Here is a 22,609-nt window from a genome sequence, read left to right as displayed (position 1 = left end):
AGTACTTCTATATTATCATATTTCAATACCTTTAGCTACCATACAATTAAGAGAATCAATAATCGATGGTATTTATTGATGACGTGAGACTATGATTCAAACAACATTGAGTTCATAGCAATGGCTTTATATGCTATTTGAAGTGAAGCAAGTTGAAGCAATGGTTCCCTTTTATTTTACTTAACCAAGTGGATGTCGAAAGACATGAGATCCCTGTTCTTGCTTTTGTATTTAATAATTGATGGTACTCTTAAATAATTAACTTTTGGTTCAGTCATGTAAGTAAAGCATTGTCTTTCATATTGTTAAATGTTTTTCTTCTTGAAATGAGGAATAGCTGCAATACCGTAAACCCTTAGATTTACTGCCACTTACAAATGACATTCATTTAGGAAGCTGAAGAACGTGAAAAGATCGTGAAGGATCCCAAGTTAGTTGTTCCAGCAGCATTTGTCTCCTTTAGATCAAGGTGGGGTGCAGCAGTATGTGCTCAGACACAACAAACCAGTAATCCGACGGTTTGGTTGACTGAGTGGGCTCCAGAACCTCGTGATGTGTACTGGGATAATTTGTCTATTCCAATTGTTCACCTTACAGTTAGAAGGTTGATAATTGCGGTAGCATTCTTCTTTCTGAACTTCTTTTATGTAATCCCAATCGCATTTGTTCAGTCCCTTGCAAATATTGAAGGGATTGAGAAGGCAGTTCCATTTCTGAAGCCTATAATTGAAATGTAAGTGTGTTTCAGCATGATATTCTTCATTTTTTTCTTTAGTTCTACAGTAGTATGCTATTGATTGTTTGTATGATTTCAATGGCAAGTTGCTTTATATTCTTTTTACCTTGCCTATTTTTATTTCCTTTTTGTGAATTTTTGCAAAGGTGCTGCTGCAGTGATAATAAGTTGGACTCTGGATTAGTTAACAATGTCTTACATGGATAACAAAGAATATGATTATGCATTTGTGTTTGATGATAATAATCTGTTGTGAAAATGATGAAACCGGACTAATATCTCTTGATGGAAAAAAACCGTTTGAGCATTGGATGGGATCCAATGTTCTTGGGAGTAAAGAACTTCAATTTGAAGTAGCAACTATATTTGTTTTTCTTTAGTTTCACCAAAAACATATGCTCCGCAGATGTAAAAATGAGAGACAGGCCTCACAAAAACATACTGCTGGTCAGAAGTAAAAATCGAGCTTCACCACATTTTGTATGGAAGTGGGTGACTTAACATTCAGCAAACAAGTTTAAGGACCTTTGATGTAATTCAGTCATGCTTTACTTGTATTTGCTTTGTTGGCATTTTTCATGATCTTCGAAAGTTTGTTGTTCAACTGTTGCTCAGGCCTGCTATCAAATCATTCATCCAAGGATTCCTTCCTGGAATTGCTCTGAAGATCTTCCTTATACTGCTCCCAAGCATATTAATGTTTATGTCAAAGGTTGAAGGATTGACATCTGTGTCTTCACTGGAAAGAAGATCTGCATCGAAGTACTATATCTTCTTATTCTTTAATGTATTTCTGGCAAGCATCATTGCTGGATCTGCTTTGGAGCAGCTACAGACCTATCTTCATCAGTCAGCAAATCAGTATGTACTATACACCTACTCCCGTTTGGAATCTCATATATAACTAGAAGCTGACAATCATCCAACATCTCATTGCACTCAAACAAGAACAGATGTAATCAAGTAATCATGCACTTTAACATGTGAAATGAAGGTCAACATAGCTACAGATGGATATTAAATGCAGTTGAATGTTAGCACTTTCTCTTTTTTCTGTATTTTGCATGGTGGTATAGGATGTTTACAATTATTTATGGTGGTATAGGATGCTTACAATTATTTATGGTGGTATAGGATGCTTACAATTATTTTTTGGGGTGAGTACAAGTACTATCATCAAATTGATATATTTGTATATGCTATTAGTTGGTTAGAATAAGCTGCATTGAAGCCTAGCAGCAGCGCACAACGTGAGATGGTGGGTCAATTGGAAATATTATTTTCAGTTTCCTTCATGTGTTTACCTGCTCTTTAGATGGCATTTGGAAATTTTGGCATGTGGCTGTTATATATGTAGCCATGTAACCTTTCGTATTTACCCTATTGTATAAGGGGTTCTATGCATATTACACACATGTACATGTATATATACTGGCCTATGGCCTCCTGGAAATACAAGTTGCATATTTCCTAACATGGTATTAGAGCCTTAGTTTTTTTTTTGCACGCGCAACTCGTGCTCCTCCCGATCCAATCTCTTGCACAGCCGTCGTCGGCGCTGTCTCTTCCGCGGCTGCCTTTGTTCCTAGCTGAAGGCCGTCATGTGCTGCTCTGCTCTCGAGTTCCTTTGGTGGTTGGATCCCGTCACCAGTGGAATCCTCGCTCGATTGCTGCTCGCTGGATCCCGTTGCCAGTCTCGATCGAGCTCTCCTGCTCCCGTCACCCCACACCGCCGCCCACGCCGGATCCCCTCGCCCCAGTCCGCTGTCGGTGCTGGATCCCCTCGCCCCAGTCGCCCTAGCCGCTGCTGATTCTGGACACGGTCGCTGGGTCTCCTCTATCGCTCGAAGTAGCCGGATCCCGGCTTCGTTCCACCCTGCTGGATCCCGCCGTCCGCCTGATCCCCCTCGCTGGATCTCGCCTCGTCGCCCGATCAGCCGCCAGATCTTGCTGTTGCTGCAGCAGTACTCCACCGCACATGCCGGATTCAGCCGCCGCCTTCTGTTGCTGTCTTCGTTCCCATAGCCCTTGCTGGATCCCATTGTCCATCGCCAGATCCCACCGTCTGTTGCGGGTTTCGTCCCCTGTCATTTCGCCCTGCCCGCATGAGTAGGTGCTTCTGCGAGATCGCAGGCTTGGTCCTGGTCTCGTTGACTGAGTTTCTTTGGTAAAAAAAAGAAAAAAAAAGAAATAAAAATGTCTACACCAGTGCGCAACATTGCAGTCCCTTGCTTCCCGGTGACTCCTGACGGCTGTGCTGGTAGCTCTTCTACTCCTCCTCCTGCGAGCTCCACATATGGTGATTGTCGCTCTACACCGACGACTCTGGCGACTTTCATCGATGCATGTTGCTCTTCCCCGACATCTCTCGCGACTTTCACCGGTTGTCTTGGTGCCTATGACTCCATGGACTGCGCTTCGTCCACGCGTCTTCCCTTGGTGCTTGGTGCTTGTCTGCACACGACGTCGTCTTCTCCACCGGCCTTTGCCGACGATACTGGTCATGCTAGACCGTCATATTTAGCGGCTTCCACAGGTGGTCATGGTCGCTTCTCTGCTTGTGCCCCTACGCCGCCTACTTCAGTTGCGTACTTCACCGAGGACGAGATTGCACGACTTCGCGCCGTGCTGATTGCCTCCGACTCTATTGCCGGGTGCGTCTACATCGACATCTTCAGTTGCGCCCCTGTCTGAGCAGGAAATTGGGCGATTTCGATGTCTGCTAGCTCCATCTTCTGGTTCTTCATCGACAAGTTCCGTTGGTTCTGCTACGGACTCTTCTGGCATTGTGAGACCACCTTCTACACAAGCAGGTACATCTCCGTGTATTCTTGATACTGGAGCATCTTTTCATATGAATCATGATTCATCAACTCTGTCATCTACTCGACCTCTTGATTCTCCTGTTCATGTTCTTACTGCCGATGGTACTTCTCTCCCGGTTACCGGCTGAGGAACGCACTTCATCTTTTCATGTTCCCGATGTTGCTCATGTTCCTCGGCTTACCATGCAGCTCATTTCTGGAGGTCAGATTGTTGACTCTGGTTGTCGGGTCATTCTTGACTTTGACTCATGTTCAGTTCTGGACCGTCACACTGGTGCGACTTCGACTCATGTTCAGTTCTGGACCGTCACACTGGTGCTCTTCTTGGTGCTGGCCCCGGACGCCATGACTCTCAGGGTCTCTGGGAGCTTGACTGGCTTCACCTTCCATTCGTTGCCACCGCAGTCAGTCTCTCCACCTCTCTTGCCTTGTCTACCAGCTCTTTTCAGCAGTGACATCATCGTTTCGGTCATTTATGTGGCTCTCATCTCTCATCCTTAGTTTGACGTGGTCTTCTTGGATCCGTCTCCGGTGGTGTGTCTTTAGACTGTCAGGGTTGCCGGCTTGGTAAACATGTTCAATTACCTTATCCTCATAGCGAGACTGTGTCTCAGCGTCCTTTTGACCTTGTTCACTCTGATGTTTTGGGTCCAGCTCCCTTTGCCTCGAAGGGAAGCCATCGCTACTATATTATCTTTGTAGATGATTTCTCTCGACACACGTGGATCTATTTCATGTCTTCTCGTAGTGAGGTCTTATCTATCTATAAGCGTTTTGCTGCCATGGTTCACACTCGGTTCTCTACGCCTATTCGCATGTTCCGTGCTGACTCTGCTGGAGAGTATATCTCCAAGATGTTGCGTGGATTTCTCGCTGAGCAGGGTACACTTGCTCAATTCTTGTCCTGGTGCTCATGTTCAGAATCGTGTCGATGATGATCGCCGCCTCTCTTCCGCCTCACTTTTGGGCTGAGGCTGTCTCCACTTCCATGTATCTCATCAACCTTAAGCCGTCCACTGCCTTGCAGGGTGGCGTTCCTTTTGAGCGTCTCTTTGACCATTCTCTCGATTACTCAGCGCTTCGTTTGTTTGGTTCTATTTGCTAGTTCTTCTTGCCCCTCGTGAACACACCAAACTATCCGCTCAATCTGTTGAGTGTGTCTTCTTAGGCTATAGTGATGAGCATAAGGGCTATCGTTGTTGGGATCCTATCGGTCGTCGGATGCATATTTCTCGGGATGTGACTTTTGATGAGTCTCGTCCCTTCTACCCGCGCCCATCTTTCCACTTTTCCTGACAAACCTATCACCCCTATCGAGCCTTTGTCTATTCGTTCCGCTACCTCTACTTTTCCTCTTGTCGATTTGCCGCCACCATCTCCCATGGTTTCTTCACCTAGCATGTCACCGGATTCTGCACCTTCATCTCCGGTGACTTCTTCCTCTCCACCCCCTGATTCTACCTTGGCGATTCCTCCTAGTATTCTTCCATTACTCGTCGTTCACGTAATTGGGATGCCTATGCGGATGTGTCGTCCTCCTTGTCTCAGCCTACCTATGGCTTGTGTCCTCGTCCTCGTCCACCTATTGATCGCCTTGGATTTCTCACCACTGGTGTTGTTGTTCTTGAGCCGACTTCTTATCGTGAGGCTGTTGTTCATTCTGAATATCAGTTTGCGATGGCAGAGGAGATTGCTGCTCTTGAACGCACTGGTACATAAGATCCTGTTCCTCTTCCTCCCGGTGTCCATCCCATCACTTGTAAGTGGGTCTACAAGGTTAAGACTTGCTCCGATGGTTTTTGTGGCTCGTGGCTTTCAGCAGAAGCATGGTTGTGATTACGACGAGACTTTTGCTCCTGTGGCCCATATGACAATTATTCGTACACTTCTTGCCATGGCCTCTGCACGCCACTGGTCTGTATCTCAGCTTGATGTTAAGAATGCTTAATGGTAAGCTGCGTGAGGAGGTGTACATGCAGCCACCACCTGGGTATTCTGTTCCTTATGGCATGGTATGTCGTCTTCGTCGCTCTCTCTATGGTCTTAAGCAAGCCTCCCACGCCTGGTTTGAGCGTTTTGCCTTTGTGGTGACTGCCGCTGGTTTTTCAGCAAGTGCTCTTAATCCGGCATTGCTTGTCCACCTTTCTGCTTGTGGTTGGACTCCTCTATGTTGATGACATGATCATCACTTGTCACCATTAGTGAGCAGTTTCTTATGTCTGATCTTGGACCTCTTCGCTACTTTCTTGGGATTGAAGTCTGTTCTACCTCTGATGCCTTTTTTATATCCCAGGAAAAGTATATCCAGGATTTTCTTGCTCGTGCTGCTCTTACCGACGAGCGCATTGTTGAGACTCCCATGTAGCTCAGTGTTCACCTCCGTGATACTGATGGTGACCCCCTGCCTGATCCGACGTGTTATCGTCATCTTGTTGACAGTCTTGTCTATCTAGCTTTCACTCGTCCGGATATCTCTTATCCTGTTCATATTCTGAGTCAGTTAGTCTCTGCTCCCGCCTCGGTTGACTATAGTCACCTCCTTCGTGTTCTCCGATATCTTCGGGGCACGATCTCATCGTCTATTCTTTCCTAACTCTAGTTCTTTACAACTTCAGGCCTATTCGGATGCTACGTGGGCTAGTGATCCTTCAGATCGCCGTTCACTTTCTGCTTACTGTGTTTTTTTTGGTGGTTCTCTCATTGCCGGGAAGATGAAGAAACATACCGCATTTTCCCGTTCGAGTGCAGAGGCTGAGTTGCCAGCTATGGCTCTTTTGATGGCAGAGATGACTTGGTTATGGTGGTTACTTCAGGATTTTGGTGGTTCTGTCACTACACCTACTCCGCTCTTATCTGACAGTACATGTGCTATTAGTGTTGCACGTGATCCTGTGAAGCATGAGCTCACCAAGCATATTGGTGTTGATACTTTCTATGTGCGCGCTGGTGTGCAAGATCAGGTTATTGCTCTTCAGTATGTGGGGATGCCTATGCGGATGTGTCGTCCTTCTTGTCTCAGCCTACCTATGGCTTGCGTCCTTGTCCTCGTCCGCCTATTGACCGCCTTGGATTTCCCACCGCTGGTGCTGTTGTTCTTGAGCCGACTTCTTATCGTGAGGCTGTTGTTCAAGAAGGGAAACGAGCCTCGCCGCCGCCGGTCAGGTTTTCATCCCGGCCAACACTCATTGCCACCGAACGCAACACCCCAGCTACCACGCCGGCCACACAACCATGGCCACCGAGCAGCACCAAGCCACGGGCTCTGCCCAAAAGCACCGCGCTACCACCAAGAGGGCCGCCACCCCGGCATACAACACCTCGATACAAACGCCCGACACCACAACACATGCACACACCCAAGGCAGGATACATAGACGCTGAGTGCGGCAACACTATCCCTCGCACTACAAGAGCATCGGGGGCTCAACCGGGAACACGTCACCGCGAAGAAATGAAGCCGCATACGACGAACCATGTGCTCCAAGGCGGCACCTTCATGAAGGATGAGAAACCGGGGCGCTGCCACCGCCCGATCCGAGGATCAAAGTTTCCCCTGGAGCAGCACGACGGGCAGTGAAAGTCGCGCGACGCCTTCAAGAAGGGAAGGAGCTTCGCCGCCGTCGGTCCGTCCGAAGATAGAACAATTTTTCACCCCGGCCAACACTCATTGCCATTGAACGCCACAGCCCAGCTACCACGCCGCCCACACAGCCATGGCCACTGAGCAGCACCAAGCCACGGGCTCTGCCCAAAAGCACCGCGCTACCACAACCAGGGCCGCCACCCCGACATCCAAGACCTTGACACCAGCTCACCCGAGATCCGCCGCTAGCCCAACCAAAGAGACGAGCGGAAAGGGCCCGTCTTTCACACCCCTGGGCAGCCCGCAGCGCCGAGACCCAATAGACCGGCCAAAATTGGCCTTCATCGACCCGTCCTGCAGCATTGGGCGCGAGACGAGCTCGGTCATGCGACACCATGTGTGAGACGAGGTCGGTCCTGCTGCACCGTGCGCGAGACGAGATCGGTCCTGCAACACCGTGCGCGAGACAAGGTCGGTCCTGCCGCACCGGGCGCAAGACGGACGATGGACAACAACTGGGAGAAGGACAACCCTTCGACAAAGTAACGCCCGGACGACGAGGAGAGGAAGCGAAGGCCGACACAGTCGACTACGGACGCCGGGGCATGCCAAGCCGCCGCTGCAGTTGACCTGCCAAGCTGCCGAGGAACCACCCATGGCCGGAGCAACTGCCACACACCATTGCCCAACCCGCGCCGCCCGGACGACAAGGAGAGGAAGCGAAGGCCGACACAAGTCGACTACGAACGAAGGAGCATGCCAGCCGCCGCCACAGTCGACCTGCCAAGCTGCCGAGGAACCACCCATGGCCGGAGCAACTGCCACACCGGGCCATTGCCCAACCCGCGTCGCCCGGCGAGCTCCAAGCATTGCCCAACCCGCGCCGCCCGAACGACAAGGAGAGGAAGCGAAGGCCGACACAAGTCGACTACGAACGAAGGAGCATGCCAGCCGCCGCCACAGTCGACCTGCCAAGCTGCCGAGGAACCACCCATGGCCGGAGCAACTGCCACACCGGGCCACTGCCCAACCCGCGTCGCCTGGCGAGCTCCAAGCATTGGAGCCACCAGACAAGCACCCGCGCGTCCAACCGTCGTTGCCAACCGTGCGCGAGACAAGGTCGGTCCTGCCGCACCGGGCGCAAGACGGGCAATGGACTGCAACTGGGAGAAGACCAACCCTTCGACAAAGTAACGCTCGGATGACGAGGAGAGGAAGCGAAGGCCGACACAAGTCGACTACAGGCGGCGGGCGCCGGAGCATCCCAGCCGCCGCCGCAGTCGACCTGCCAAGCTGCCGTGGAACCACCCACGGCCGGAGCAGCTGCCACACTGGGCCACAACCCAAACCACGCCGCCCGGCGAGCTCCAAGCATCGGAGCCACCGAACACGCACCCGCGCGTCCAACCATCGTTGCCAACTGGAGCAACCTACGCAGACACGCACCACCACCACCAGAACATCACGCCTCCACGCCCCGGCCAGGACCAGCCGGAGCCCACCACCACACCGGAGCAGACGAACACTAGCCGGAGAACCACCACCTTATCAGGGCGCCGACCACCCCTGCCAAGCATTGGAGCCACTAGACATGCACCCGCGCGTCCAACCGTAGTTGCCAACCGGAGCAACCTAGGCAGACACGCACCCCCACCAGAACATCAACGCCTCCACGCCCCAACCAGGACCAGCCGGAGCCCCACCACCACACCAGAGCAGACGAACACTAGCCGGAGAACCACCACCTTATCAGGGCGCCGACCACCCCTGCCCCTGCCAACCACCACCAACCAGATCTGGGCAGGGGCCAGATCCGCCACCAGCCCGCCCCAGGGCTCCGGAGCCCCACGAGCTGCGCCGGAGGGAGGGGAGAAGATGGCGTCGGCGACCGCAAGACGTCGGGGGAGGAGGGAGCCGGCGCAGGGCCGGCCCGACGCCCGACACAGCCGAGCAGAGGGGAGGCGCCCCGCGACGCCCACCAGCTGCGCGTTGGAGGGAGCCCCCCGCCGCCGCCTGCTCCACGCGGCCTTTGGCCGGCGACGCCCCTAGCGGTGGCGAGGGAGGAGATGAGGCGGGGGGCGGGTCAGCGGCGGAAGGGTTTCTTCCCGGAGGCGCCCCCAGGAGCACCCCGGGGAGGAAGAGGAGCATCCAAAACACTCTTTATTGCCTGCGCTAGAGAGGTTTGGAGGACTGTTGGTTGTGTCGTGGGCCTTAGGTCCAGGCAATACTTTTCCTGGTGGTGTGAAATTTTATACCTTTGGCTTGATTGTTGTGTGTTGGGCAATATGGAATTGTTGCAACCGTGCTACCTTTGAGGACAAGAAGCTGAGATCTTTTGACGTGGTTTATTCTGTATGCGGCTATCTTAATTACTGGGCAGGTTTGATGGCTGGTGCTGATCGTGAGGCGATGGAGCGTGGAGCCAAGATGCTGAAGATCAATGCCTCAAACATGATGCGGATCTGCGCGGCTCTGGGGACGTCGACTGAAGATTGAGAGTGTCCCAGCTACTTCAATTCTGCTCTCTCAGGGTGTTACTATGATCCTCCTTAGCATCTGAATAGGCTTGAAGTCGATCTGAAGGATCACTAGCCCACGTAGCATCTGAATAGGCCTGAAGTTGTAAAGAACTAGAGCTAGGAAAGAATAGACGGTGAGAGATCGTGCTTGGTGAGCTCATGCTTCACAGGATCGCGCGCAACACTAATAGCACATGTACTGTCAGATAAGAGCAGAGTAGGTGTAGTGACAGAAACACCAAAATCCTGAAGTAACCACCGTAACCAAGTCATCTCTGCCGTCAAAAGAGCCATAGCTGGCAACTCAGCCTCTGCACTCGAACGGGAAAATACGGTCTGTTTCTTCGTCTTCCCGGCAATGAGAGAACCACCAAGAAAAACGCAGTAAGCAGAAAGTGAACGGCGATCTGAAGGATCACTAGCCCACGTAGCATCTGAATAGGCCTGAAGTTGTAAAGAACTAGAGCTAGGAAAAAATGGACGGTGAGAGATCGTGCCCCGAAGATATCGGAGAACACGAAGGAGGTGACTATAGTCAACCGAGGCGGGAGCAGAGACTAACTGACTCAGAATATGAACCGAATAAGAGATATCCGGACGAGTGAGATAGACAAGACTGCCAACAAGATGACGATAACGCGTCGGATCAGGCAGGGGGTCACCATTAGTATCACGGAGGTGAACACTGAGCTACATGGGAGTCTCAACAATGCGCTTGTCAGTAAGAGTAGCACGAGCAAGAAAATCCTGGATATACTTTTCCTAGGATATAAAAAGGCATCAGAGGTAGAAGAGACTTTCATACGAGGACGCAAGCCATAGGTAGACTGAGACGAGGAGGACGACACATCCGCATAGGCATCCCCATTACGTGATCGACGAGTAATGGAAGAATACTAGGAGGAATCGCCAAGGTAGAATCGAGGGGTGGAGAGGAAGAACTCATCGGAGATGAAGGTGTAGAATTCGGTGACATGCTAGGTGAAGAAACCATGGGAGATGGTGGTGAAGTCACCGGAGATGAAGGTCCAGAATCCGGTGACATGCTAGGTGAAGTCACCGGAAGGCGTCATCGCGGCTCTCACTGCCCGTCGTGCTGCTCCAGGGGAAACTCTGATCCTCGGATCGGGCGGTGGCAGTGCCCCGGTTTCGCATCCTTCCTGAAGGTGCCACCTTGGAGCACACGGCCTTGGAGCACACGGTTCGTCGTATGCGGCTTCATTTCTTCGCGGTGACGTGTTCCCGATTGAGCCCCCGGTGCTCTTGTAGTGCGAGGGATGGTGCTGCCGCACTCAGCGTCTATGTATCTTGCCTTGGGTGTGTGCATGTGTTGTGGTGCCGGGCGTTTCTATCGAGGTGTTGTTGATCGTTCCTTTATATATAAAGCGGGGCGAAAGCCTTTTACGGTAAACCACTCTAGCTACCGGGCAGGTAAAGAAAAGGTGTTGAGAAGTCTCTCTCTCAGAACAAAGCGAGCAGCTAGGGGTACCTGCCCAATTCCTCCTTTTCATAACATCTCTAGTCAGAATAGCGTCTTGAAAGGTTTGACACAGCAATATCTGGATTTTAAGGGGGATTTTTGATTTCCAGACCCATCTATAGTTACACCCAGCAATAATCATAGACAGATTTGGTTGTAAACCTTTTTTTCTTTCCCAGCCTCCACACAATCTGGTCTGGCTCGCCAGAGAGTGCCCAGGAGCCCACCAGGTTTCTAAGATTCTCCCACTGCTCCATCAGTGGACTGTGAAGGTCTTCTAAAGAAGTCACCATAACCCCAGCATTGAGTTGAGCGACCGTAACTTCCTGATTTCAAGGATATGTATCTTTCAAAGGAGGGTTATTGCTTAAGGGATCAAACCAAAGCCTAGCAATGTTGCCAGATTTCAAGATCACGCCTCTAGCAGCCAGATAATATTCGTTGACTTCCATAATAGCTTCCCAAATCGGTGAGTCGCCAAATTTACACCGCACCGAGGTGACAGTATCTTTTTAAAAATATTTGGCTTTTATCACTTGTTGCCAAAGGCCTTGTTGAGTTTCAAGCTTCTACCACCATTTGGTGAGAAGACTAATATTTTGCTTGAGAAGATCTTTCACCCCCAAGCCCCCGTTTCTTTTGGATCTGCAAATACGGGTCCATTTCACCAAATGGTACCACTTGCGCCCCTCGTATTCCTGCCAAAAGAATCAAGTCTTGCCACATTATTTACTGGCTGTAGAAGCCTAGAAAAGAAACAGAGAAGCCTCTCTCTCATGGAGATTGTCTCTGCTGGTGATGATGGTCTTGAAGCTGTACAAGACACATCCATTTTGTTCATGCTATATTGTCCAAATCGTTAGGATGATTACGGTCTTGAAGTTTGTTAGTGTTCCTTGTTACTCGCAGTTGTTTACCATCTAGCATAGATTTGAAGGCCTTTCCATTTACCTGGCATATTCAACAGTTTATGCCAATAACTCCTATTATTCTCCATTTGAAACTGTTTATATTTGCTTCTTTTGCAGAATACCAAGGACAATCGGTGTAGCAATTCCAATGAAGGCAACCTTTTTCATAACGTATGTAATGGTCGATGGATGGGCTGGGGTAGCTGGTGAAATATTGAGATTGAAGCCATTGGTTATCTTCCACTTGAAAAACTTTTTCTTGGTCAAGACTGAGAAAGACAGAGAAGAGGCGATGGACCCCGGAAGTATTGGTTTTGACTCGAATGAACCCCAAATACAGCTCTATTTCTTACTTGGTCTCGTCTATGCTGTGGTGACGCCATTTTTGCTTCCATTCATATTGGTATTCTTTGTGCTCGCATACGTGGTCTACCGCCATCAGGTAAGATTTACTGGAAGGATTATACTTTGGGATGCCTGGCACAGAATACTTTGATGATTCTAACTGTCTAAAACTATTTTTGAAGAAATCTTATTCAATCTTTACCACTGCTGGACATATGTTTGTTTTGTGCAAATAATAGTCGATCTTGGATTTACCGACCAAACTTGCTAGAGTTATTATGAAAAATCCATACAACCATAGAACTTATGGAAAGGATATGCTGGCGCTACGAATTCAGGAGCATGCACGAGCAAATGTGCTTCTCATAAAGGCTAAAGCCTAGTTCAGAGTTTGGTACCATCACTGTGTACGAAGTTGAAGTATTAGAGTATTGGACTGCAGACAACTATGTGCGGAAACTGCTGAAGTTCAAAACAATGACAATTGCGTGCAAAACCAGCAAAGTTACAGTGTAAGGAGCACATCCAGTGTATCCGTGAAAACCATCACTGAATCTGAATCAGCATGGAAAATCTCTTCCAAAAATGATGCGCTAGTCTGTGAAGCAAGCAACAAACCAGAAATCAGCATCGAAAATCACTTCCAAAAATGATGCGCTAGTCTGTGAAGCAATGCACGACCCTTTGAAGAAATAGGTTATAGAATGATTGACTACTTCCTCTGTACCTAAATAATTATAGTTGGGGAAAACTAGTCGTAGGTCTCCCCAACTACAATTATTTAGGTACAGAGGGAATACTATATTGGATTGAGTCAATTCATGTTTTAGGGGTGGAAATAATTTCATTAATGCAAGCACAGTCGTATGTGCCTATACAGGAGAGAAGGAAAAAGCCACCCAACCAGACCCCTCAAATTGTCCTCATGTCCAGACTGTCCGCGAACCCTCATATCCAGCCCATACATTGGGGAGGATATGAGGGCGTCCGGGCGTGTCTCGCATTGTTTATTTTTTCTTTTCTTTCTCTCTCTTCATCCCCATCAATCATATGCATGTGACAGGCCATGTAGCGGCCACGCCCGGACAGCTTCCTGGACGCATGTGTGGACGTATAGGGGTCAGATTTGCCCCCAGTGTCTTACAACACACATTTGTCCACATGGTCCGAAGTGTTACAGTATATGTAACATGGTATCTAGGCCAGTATATATACATGTACAGGTGTGTAATATGCAGAAAACCCCTTATACAATAGGGTAATATGCAAAAAACCCCTTATACAATAGGGTAAATATGAAAGGTTACATGGCTGCATATATAGTACTCTAACACCCCCCTCCCCAAACTCATGGTGGATTAACAACATTGAGTTTGGAGAGATAGTAGCCATGCTGCTCTAGTCTGGGCCTTCGTCAGAAAATCCGTCAACTGTAACTCGGAAGGAACATACTGAAGAGCAATAACCTGATCCTGCACACCAGTGCGCACATAGAAAGCATCAACACCAATATGCTTGGTGAGCTCATGCTTCACAGGATCGCGCGCAATGCTAATAGCACCTGTACTGTCAGATAAGAGCAGAGTATGTGTAGTGACAGAAACACCAAAATCCTAAGTAACCACCGTAACCAAGTCACCTCTGTCGTCAAAAGAGTCATAGCTCGCAATTCAGCCTCTGCACTCGAACGGGGAACTACGGTCTGTTTCTTCGTCTTCCAGGCAATGAGAGAACCATCAAGGAAAACACAGTAAGCAGAAAGTGAACGATGATATGAAGGGATATGAAGGATCACCTAGCATCCGAATAGGCCTGAAGCTATAAAGAACTGGAGCGAGGAAAGAATAGACGGTGAGAGATCGTGCCTCGAAGATATCAGAGAACATGAAGGAGGTGACTATAGTGACGAGGTGGGATCGGAGACAAACTGACTCCGAATATGAACCGGATAAGAGATGTCCGGACGAGTGACAACTAGATAGACAAGAATGCCAACACGATGACGATAAGGTGTCGGATCAGGCAGGGGATCACCATCAGTATCACAGAGTTGAACATTGAGCTCCATGGGAGTCTCAACAATGCGCTCGTCAGTAAGAGCAGGACGAGCAAGAAGATCCTGTATATACTTTTCCTGGGATATAAAAAAGCCATCAGAGGTAGAAGAGACTTCAATCCCAAGAAAGTAGCGAAGAGGTCCAAGATCGGATATAAGAAACTGCTCACTAAGATGGGCCTTTACAAAGGCAATATAATCGGGGTCATCACCAATGATGATCATGCCATCAACATAGAGAAGAAGAATAGTCCGACCACGAGGAGAAAGGTGAACAAACAATGCCGGATCATGAGCACTTGCTGAAAAACCAGCGGCAGTCACCATAGAGGCAAAACGTGCAAACCAGGCGCGGGGGCTTGCTTAAGGCCATAGAGAAGAAGAAGAGTCCGACCACGAGGAGAAAGGTGGACAAACAATGTCGGATCATGAGCACTCGACAGTCACCACAGAGGCAAAACGCTCAAACCAGGCGCGGGGGCTTGCTTAAGGCCATAGAGAAGAAGAGTCCGACCACGAGGAGAAAGGTGGACAAACAATGCCGGATCATGAGCACTTGTTGAAAAACCAACGACAATCACCACAGAGGCAAAACGCTCAAACCAGGCGCGGGGGGCTTGCTTAAGACCATAGAGAGAGCGATGAAGTACCATGCCATCAGGAACAAAATACCCAGTTGGTGGGTGGTACACCTCACACAACTCACCATTAAGAAAGGCATTCTTAACATCAAGCTGAGAGACAGACCAGTGGCGTGCAAAGGCCACAACAAGAAGTGTACGAATAGTGGTCATGTGGGCCACAAGACGGCAGTCACCACAGAGGCAAAACGCTCAAACCAGGCGCGGGGGCTTGCTTAAGGCCATAGAGAAGAAGAAGAGTCCGACCACGAGGAGAAAGGTGGACAAACAATGCTGGATCATGAGCACTTGCTGAAAAACCAGCGACAATCACCACAGAGGCAAAACGCTCAAACCAGGCGCGGGGGGCTTGCTTAAGGCCATAGAGAGAGCGATGAAGTACCATGCCATCAGGAACAAAATACTCAGTTGGTGGCTGCATGTACACCTCCTCACACAGCTCACCATTAAGAAAGGCATTCTTAACATCAAGCTGAGAGACAGACCAGTGGCGTGCAGAGGCCACAACAAGAAGTGTACGAATAGTGGTCATGTGGGCCACATGAGCAAATGTCTCGTCGTAATCACAACCATGCTCCTGCTAAAACCCACGAGCCACAAGACGAGTTTTGTAACGCTCAAGAGAACCATCGGAGTGAGTCTTAACCTTGTAGACCCACTTACAAGTGATGGGACGGACATCGGAAGGAAGAGAAGCAAGATCCCATGTACCAGTGCATTCAGGAGAAGCAATCTCCTCTGCCATCGCAAACTGCCATTCAAGATGAACAACAGCCAGACGATTAGTAGTCGGCTCAAGAACAGCAGCACCATAAGTAGTCGGCTCAAGAACAGCAGCACCAGCGGTGGGAAATTCAAGGCGATCAACAGGCGAACGAGAACGAGGACGCAAGGCATAGGTAGGCTGAGATGAGGAGGCTGACACATCCGTAGAGGCATCCACATTACGTGAACGACGAGTGAAGTACTAAGGAAAAGATGGAAGAACACAAGGAGGAATCACTGAGGTAGAATCGGGGGGTGGAGACAAATAAGCCACCGGAGATGAAGGTGCAGAATCCGGTGACATGCTAGGTGAGGAAACCGTGGGATATGGTGGCGGCAAATCGGCAAGAGGTGGAGAACAAATAGACAAAGGCTGGATGGGGGTGATGGGTGTGTCAGGAAAAGTGAGGAAAGAGATGTCCTCCATTGAAAAGGTGCAGAATCCGGTGACATGCTAGGTGAGGAAACCGTGGGAGATGGTGGCGGCAAATCGGCAAGAGGTGGGGAACGAATAGAGAAAGGCTGGATGGGGGCGATGGGTGTGTCAGGAAAAGTGAGGAAAGAGATATCCTCCATTGATCTCCTCTGCCATCGCAAACTGCCATTCAGGATGAACAACAGCCTGACGATAAGTAGTCGGCTCAAGAACAGCAGCACCAGCGGTGGGAAATTCAAGGCGATCAACAGGCGAACGAGAACGAGGACGCAAGGCATAGGTAGGCTGAGATGAGGAGGCTGACACATCCGTAGAGGCATCCACATTACGTGAACGACGAGTGAAGTACTAAGGAAAAGATGGAAGAACACAAGGAGGAATCACCGAGGTAGAATCGGGGGGTGGAGACAAATAAGCCACCGGAGATGAAGGTGCAGAATCCGGTGACATGCTAGGTGAGGAAACCATGGGATATGGTGGCGGCAAATCGGCAGGAGGTGGAGAACAAATAAACAAAGGCTGGATGGGGGTGATGGGTGTGTCAGGAAAAGTGAGGAAAGAGATGTCCTCCATTGAAAAGGTGCAGAATCCGGTGACATGCTAGGTGAGGAAACCGTGGGAGATGGTGGCGGCAAATCGGCAAGAGGTGGGGAACAAATAGAGAAAGGCTGGATGGGGGCGATGGGTGTGTCAGGAAAAGTGAGGAAAGAGATATCCTCCATTGAAAAGGTCGAGGAAGATGGGCGCGGGTAGAAGGGACGAGACTCATCAAAAGTCACATTCCGAGAAATACGCATCCGATGGTCGATAGGATGCCAACAACGATAGCCCTTATGCTCATCACTATAGCCTAAGAAGACACACTCAACAGACTGAGCGGTTAGTTTGGTGCGTTCGCGAGGGGCAAGAAGAACATAGCAAACACAACAGACTGAGCGGTTATGCTCATCACTATAGCCTAAGAAGACATGCTCATCACTATAGCCTAAGAAGACACACTCAACAGACTGAGCGGTTAGTTTGGTGCGTTCGCCAGGGGCAAGAAGAATATAGCAAACACAACCAAACAAACGAAGTGTCGAATAATCGGGAGAACGATCAAAAAGACGCTCGAAAGGAACGCCACCTTGCAAAGCAGTGGACGGCTGAAGATTGATGAGATAGGTGGAAGTGGAGACAACCTCAGTCCAAAAGTGAGGCGGGAAAGAGGCAACAATCATCATTGCATGAGCCGTCTCAAGAAGGTGACGATGCTTGCGCTCAGCCACGCCATTCTGAGCATGAGCACCAGGACAAGAAAACTGAGCAAGGGTACCCTGCTCAGCAAGAAATCCACGCAACATCTTGGAGATATACTCTCCAGTAGAGTCAGCACGAAACACTCGAATAGGCGAAGAGAACTGAGTGTGAACCATGGCAGCAAAACGCTTATAGATAGATAAGACCTCACTACGAGTAGACATGAAATATCCACGTATGTCGAGAGAAATCATCTATAAAGATAATATAGTAGCGATGGCATCCCTTCGAAGCGAAGGGAGCTGGACCCTAGACATCATAGTGAACAAGGTCAAAAGGACGCTGAGACACGGGCTCGCTATGAGGATTCGCTAGCTCCTGCCGCCAGCCTCCCCGATCCGTCAACGCCTCCTGCCTGCCGGATCACGTCGCCAGGCCGCCGTCGTCTCCTTGCTGGATCCCGTTACCAGGCCGCCGTCTCCTTGCTGGATCTCGTCGCCAGGCCGTCGTCTCCTTGCTGGATCCCGTCGTCAGCCGCCGTCTCCTTGCTGGATCCCGTCGCCAGCCGTCGTACACGCGATTCTGCTAGCCTCCATCCTTGCTCGAGCCTGCTGTATCTCTAGATCGGATCGCCCCGCGCCGACCCAGTCAACTCGACCCTGCTGCACCTTAGATCGGATCGCCCCGCCTATCTGCGCGCCCTCCCCGGACTTCCCTTGCAGCCGACACCCTCGCCGGCGGCTGCTGACCTCCGCTGCCAGTCTGTCCCTGTTGCTGGATACGAGTCCCTCGATCGCTCGTGGATCTCGTGTGGTTCTGGTCGGGAGAGGAAACTGCTGCCTTTTTCCTAAAAAAAGAGTAAAAAAAGTGTCTACACCAGCGCGCAACGTCGTAGTCCCTTGCTTCCCGGTGACTCCTGACGGTTGTGCTAGTAGCTCTTCTGCTGCTCCTCCTGCGAGCTCCACATATGGTGATTGTCGCTCTACACCGACTCCTCTCGCGACTTTCATCAATGCATGTAGCTCTTCCCCGACACCAGCCTACGACTCCATGGACAGCGCTTCGTCCACGCGTCTTCCCTTGGCGCTTGGTGCTTGTCTGCACATGGCCTCGTCTTCTCCACCAGCCATTGTCGACGATACTGGTCATGCTACACCGCCATCTTTAGCGGCTTCCCCAGGTGGTGGTGGTCGTTTCTCTCCTCGTGCCACTACGCCGCCTACTTCAGCTGTGTACTTCATCGAGGACGAGATTGCGCGGCTTCGCGCCCTGCTGATTGCCTCCGACTCTCTATTTTCGGGTGCGTCTACATCGACACCTTCAGTTGCGCCCTTGACTGAGCAGGAGATTGGGCGATTTCGATGCTTGATAGCTCCATCTTCTGGTTCTTCATCAACAGGGTCTGTTGGTTCTGCTACGGACTTTTCTGGCATTGTGAGACCACCTTCTACACAAGCAGGTACATCCCCATGGATTCTTGATACTGGAGCATCTTTTCATATGACTCATGATCCATCAACCCTGTCATCTACTCGACCTCTCGATTCTCCTATTCATGTTCTCATTGTTGATGGTACTTCTCTCTCGGTTACTGGCCGAGGCACTCTTAGCACTGCATCTTTTCACGTTCTCGATGTTTGCTCATGTTCCTCGGCTTACCATGCAGCTCATTTCTGGTGATCAGATTGTTGACTTCTGGTTGCAGGGTCATTCTTGACTTTAACTCATGTTCAGTTCTGGACCGTCACACTGGTGCTCTTTTTGGTGCTGATCCCCGGCACCGTGACTCTCAGGGTCTCTGGGAGCTTGACTGGCTTCACCTTCCATCCACTGCCACCGCAGCCAGTCTCTCTCTGCTGCCTTGTCTACCAGCTCTTTTCAGCAGTGGCATCATCGCCTTGGTCACTTATGTGGTTCTCGTCTCTCATCCTTGGATCCGTCTCTGGCGGTGTGTCTTTAGACTGTCAGGGTTGTCGGCTTGGTAAATAGGTTGATCGGGCATGCTGCAGGATCCAGCAATGACTGGATCGGGGAGAGGAGGAGCCTGTCCACACACCGCAGAAGGGCGGCGACGAGCGACGGCCACAGTGGAGAGCGGTGGCATGGAGCGGATCAATAGCATAAGTTGCAACGTGCAAAAAAATTGACCTAGCTCTATACCATGTTAGGAAATATGCAACTTGTATTTTCAGGAGGCCATAGACCAGTATATATACATGTACAGGTGTGTAATATGCAAAAAACCCCTTATACGGACTAAATATGAAAGGTAAATTTGAAAGGTTACATGGCTACATATATAGTACTCTAACATATTGTACTAGCCTTTTCCATTAATTCGGACTTTTGGTTGCGTTGGCTAGTGCATGAAGCTTAACACGAAGGACTACTATTGAAATTCGAACTAAAACGTGTTGACTTGTCTTTCCCGTCACACGTGAGAGGGGGTGTTACAGTATATGTGGATTGTACTAGCCTTTTTCATCAATTCGGACTTCTGGTTGCGTTGGCTAGCTTAACACAAAGGTCCGAATTGATGGAACTAAAAAGTGTTGTTAAATATGTAAATAACCTGAAACGAAGCATCAATGAAGTAGAATCTGTTTGTTATCTGTTACCAGCCTGATCAGATAAAGCCTCAACTACTGATTTGTGGGGAGGCCTGACATTCAACCATTTGTAATCTAAGAGTAACTGTGTTGTGGGGCCTTTTCAAAGTGCATTTTTTTAGTCCTAAAATTGTATTATTATTTTGATCTGGTGCCCGATGCTTGATGCTTCAGCCCAGCTATTGTATGTTCTTTATCAAAGAAATAGACTTATTTTGATGTTCATCACAATAAGGTAATAATTAGTTCAAAGTTGCTGAGTCTTTGGTTGAATAATAAAGTCACCCCATGTTATATCTCAGTTGCTCCATGAAACTATTTTCTAACTTGAACTTATACTGTTTCAGATAATAAATGTGTACAATCAAGAATATGAGAGTGCAGCTGCATTTTGGCCAAGTGTTCATGGGCGTATAATCACAGCATTGATCGTATCACAGCTGCTTTTCCTTGGATTATTAAGCACAAAAGGCGCAGGCCAGTCAACACCAGTGCTCCTTGTTCTTCCTGTGGTGACCTTTTATTTCCACAAATACTGCAAGAACCGCTATGAACCTGCTTTTGTAGAATATCCATTGCAGGTAATGTTATTTCTGAATATGATAGTTTTGCATCACTGTGCATCTCAGATGCTGATCATGCTACTACATGTTATGAATAAATTATACCAGCTTAACCGGTATTTGTAATACTTTGGGTTTTGTACTTGTGTTTATAGTTATCAAACTTCTAACGTAAATAGAATGAAGATATAGTTTTGTACTTGTGTTTATAGTTATGAATAAATTATACCAGCTTAACCGGTAATGAATTCTTCTAGTTTTATGCACCAACCAAATCGAAAGGCTTTGTAACTGAGGAAACTACTAACATGTTAATTTTGTTTTCTAGGAGGCAATGAGGAAAGACACCCTAGAACGTGCGCGAGAGCCAGGGTTTGACCTGAAAACGTACCTGGCAAGTGCCTACATCCACCCGGTTTTCAAAGGCGAGGACGATGAGAAATTCTCCATGATGGATGAAGGGGAGGCAGACCAGGTCCTCGTGGCAACGAAGCGGCAATCGAGACGGAACACCCCTGTCCCGAGCAGAAACAACGGTTCAGAAGCGCCTTCTATGCCTGAAATTGTAAATGATCAGCGACTATGATAGAGTTTGGCCGTGTACATTGAATAAAGAACACAGTAATGCGTTTCATCATTGCTTTTTTCCTTTCAGTTGTTGGTATTTCTTTTTCACAATATAAAGGAGCTATGACGAATATTATTGGACTAGACGTAGTATGTGTGGGCCTTTGCGTTAGGAGTACAAATCGTTTACTTGTCCTTCAAGGACTCTCATGTACTGCTCCTCGTATATACTTCATGTAGTCGTACCTAAAGATGGTCTGTCGTTTCGTGCTTTTAATACTTCATCCTCATAGTGATTGCGCCTTTGTGCGTTCGTGGTTTTCTCTCGCAAGAGTTTTCATGTAAAAATCCGTGTCTTTCGTGTCTCGTTGATCTTGTTAAGCGGTATACATAGCTGAGGTTCTGCGTATACGAGATTTGATAGGAGAGCTAGGGTTGTCTGCACCGCGGCCGCGTTGGGCGATTCGTCGATAATTTTCTCCTGAAGCGGAGTCCGACGGGATTAAATCGTTGCAGGCCGCCGTTGTAAAATCCGGACGCTGTCGCGGTTTGCTGTGAAAAAAAGTCGCTGAGTTTCGAGTCGTCGAATTCGTTGGTGCAGATTCGTTCGCTAGCCACGCGCCAGGAGTCCACCGTGCCGCTGTTCACGTCAAGTTGCTGTTGCTCCTGGTATCCATCGTGCCGCTGCTGCTAGTAACGTCAAGTTGCTGCCGCTCCCATGTGAACAGCTACAGCTGCAACTAAAACAGATCAGATCCTGTCATCTCTTGCTTGCGGCCAGACAACGATAGGAGCTGTTGTTGCTGCCTGCACGTAACAGATCTTGTCTTCCGTTGCTACGTCTACACCCAAGAGCTACCAGGTGCTACCGCTCTTAGTATTTTTTGCTCCGCATATTAATTTTGTCAAGAATTTTTCTATCGGCTTGTACTGCTTTGTGTACACATATTTATCTATTCATGGCATCCATGAAGTACGATCTTTCGCTGCTCGACCGCGACACAAGGTTTACCCTATGGCAAGTCAAGATGCGGGCGTTGTTGGCGCAGGCCGACTATGATGATGCATTGGATAGTTTTGAAAAGAATAGAATTGAGGATTGGACTGATGAGGAGAAAAGAAGGGATCGTAAGGCTTTGTCACAAATTCAACTCCATTTGCATAATAATATTTTGCAGGAAGTTTTGAGCGAGAAAACTGTCGTCGCTCTATGGTTAAAGCTGGAAGCGATTTGCATGACAAGATCTCACCAGCAAGATGCATCTGAAGCAAAAATTATTCATGCACAGGTTACCTGAGGGAGGTAATGTTTTGACTCATATTTCAGAATTTAA

General features: G+C 49.0%; 2 protein-coding genes across 2 annotated transcripts in view; both read left to right on the top strand.

The window, feature by feature from the left end:
- Positions 1-21,552, top strand: part of LOC123443645 (calcium permeable stress-gated cation channel 1-like) — a 31,679-nt gene extending 10,127 nt beyond the window's left edge. The window contains exons 8-12 of the mRNA XM_045120119.1: positions 393-733; positions 1,352-1,597; positions 12,172-12,496; positions 20,493-20,726; positions 21,037-21,552. Coding sequence (XP_044976054.1) covers positions 393-733; positions 1,352-1,597; positions 12,172-12,496; positions 20,493-20,726; positions 21,037-21,294 — 1,404 coding nt within the window. The 3' untranslated portion in view covers positions 21,295-21,552. The remainder of the gene's footprint in view (positions 1-392; positions 734-1,351; positions 1,598-12,171; positions 12,497-20,492; positions 20,727-21,036) is intronic.
- On the top strand, positions 17,237-20,545 carry LOC123443646. The gene is made up of 2 exons (XM_045120121.1): positions 17,237-18,995; positions 19,242-20,545. Exons 1-2 carry the CDS (start codon positions 18,587-18,589, stop codon positions 19,523-19,525), a joined length of 693 nt encoding a protein of 230 aa, XP_044976056.1. The 5' UTR covers positions 17,237-18,586; the 3' UTR covers positions 19,526-20,545.
- Positions 21,553-22,609: the final 1,057 nt, after the last annotated feature.

The sequence above is a fragment of the Hordeum vulgare genome, chromosome 3H (assembly GCF_904849725.1).
Source record: "Hordeum vulgare subsp. vulgare chromosome 3H, MorexV3_pseudomolecules_assembly, whole genome shotgun sequence".
Classification (NCBI taxonomy): domain Eukaryota; kingdom Viridiplantae; phylum Streptophyta; class Magnoliopsida; order Poales; family Poaceae; genus Hordeum; species Hordeum vulgare.
This window is presented reverse-complemented; position numbering and strand designations above follow the sequence as displayed.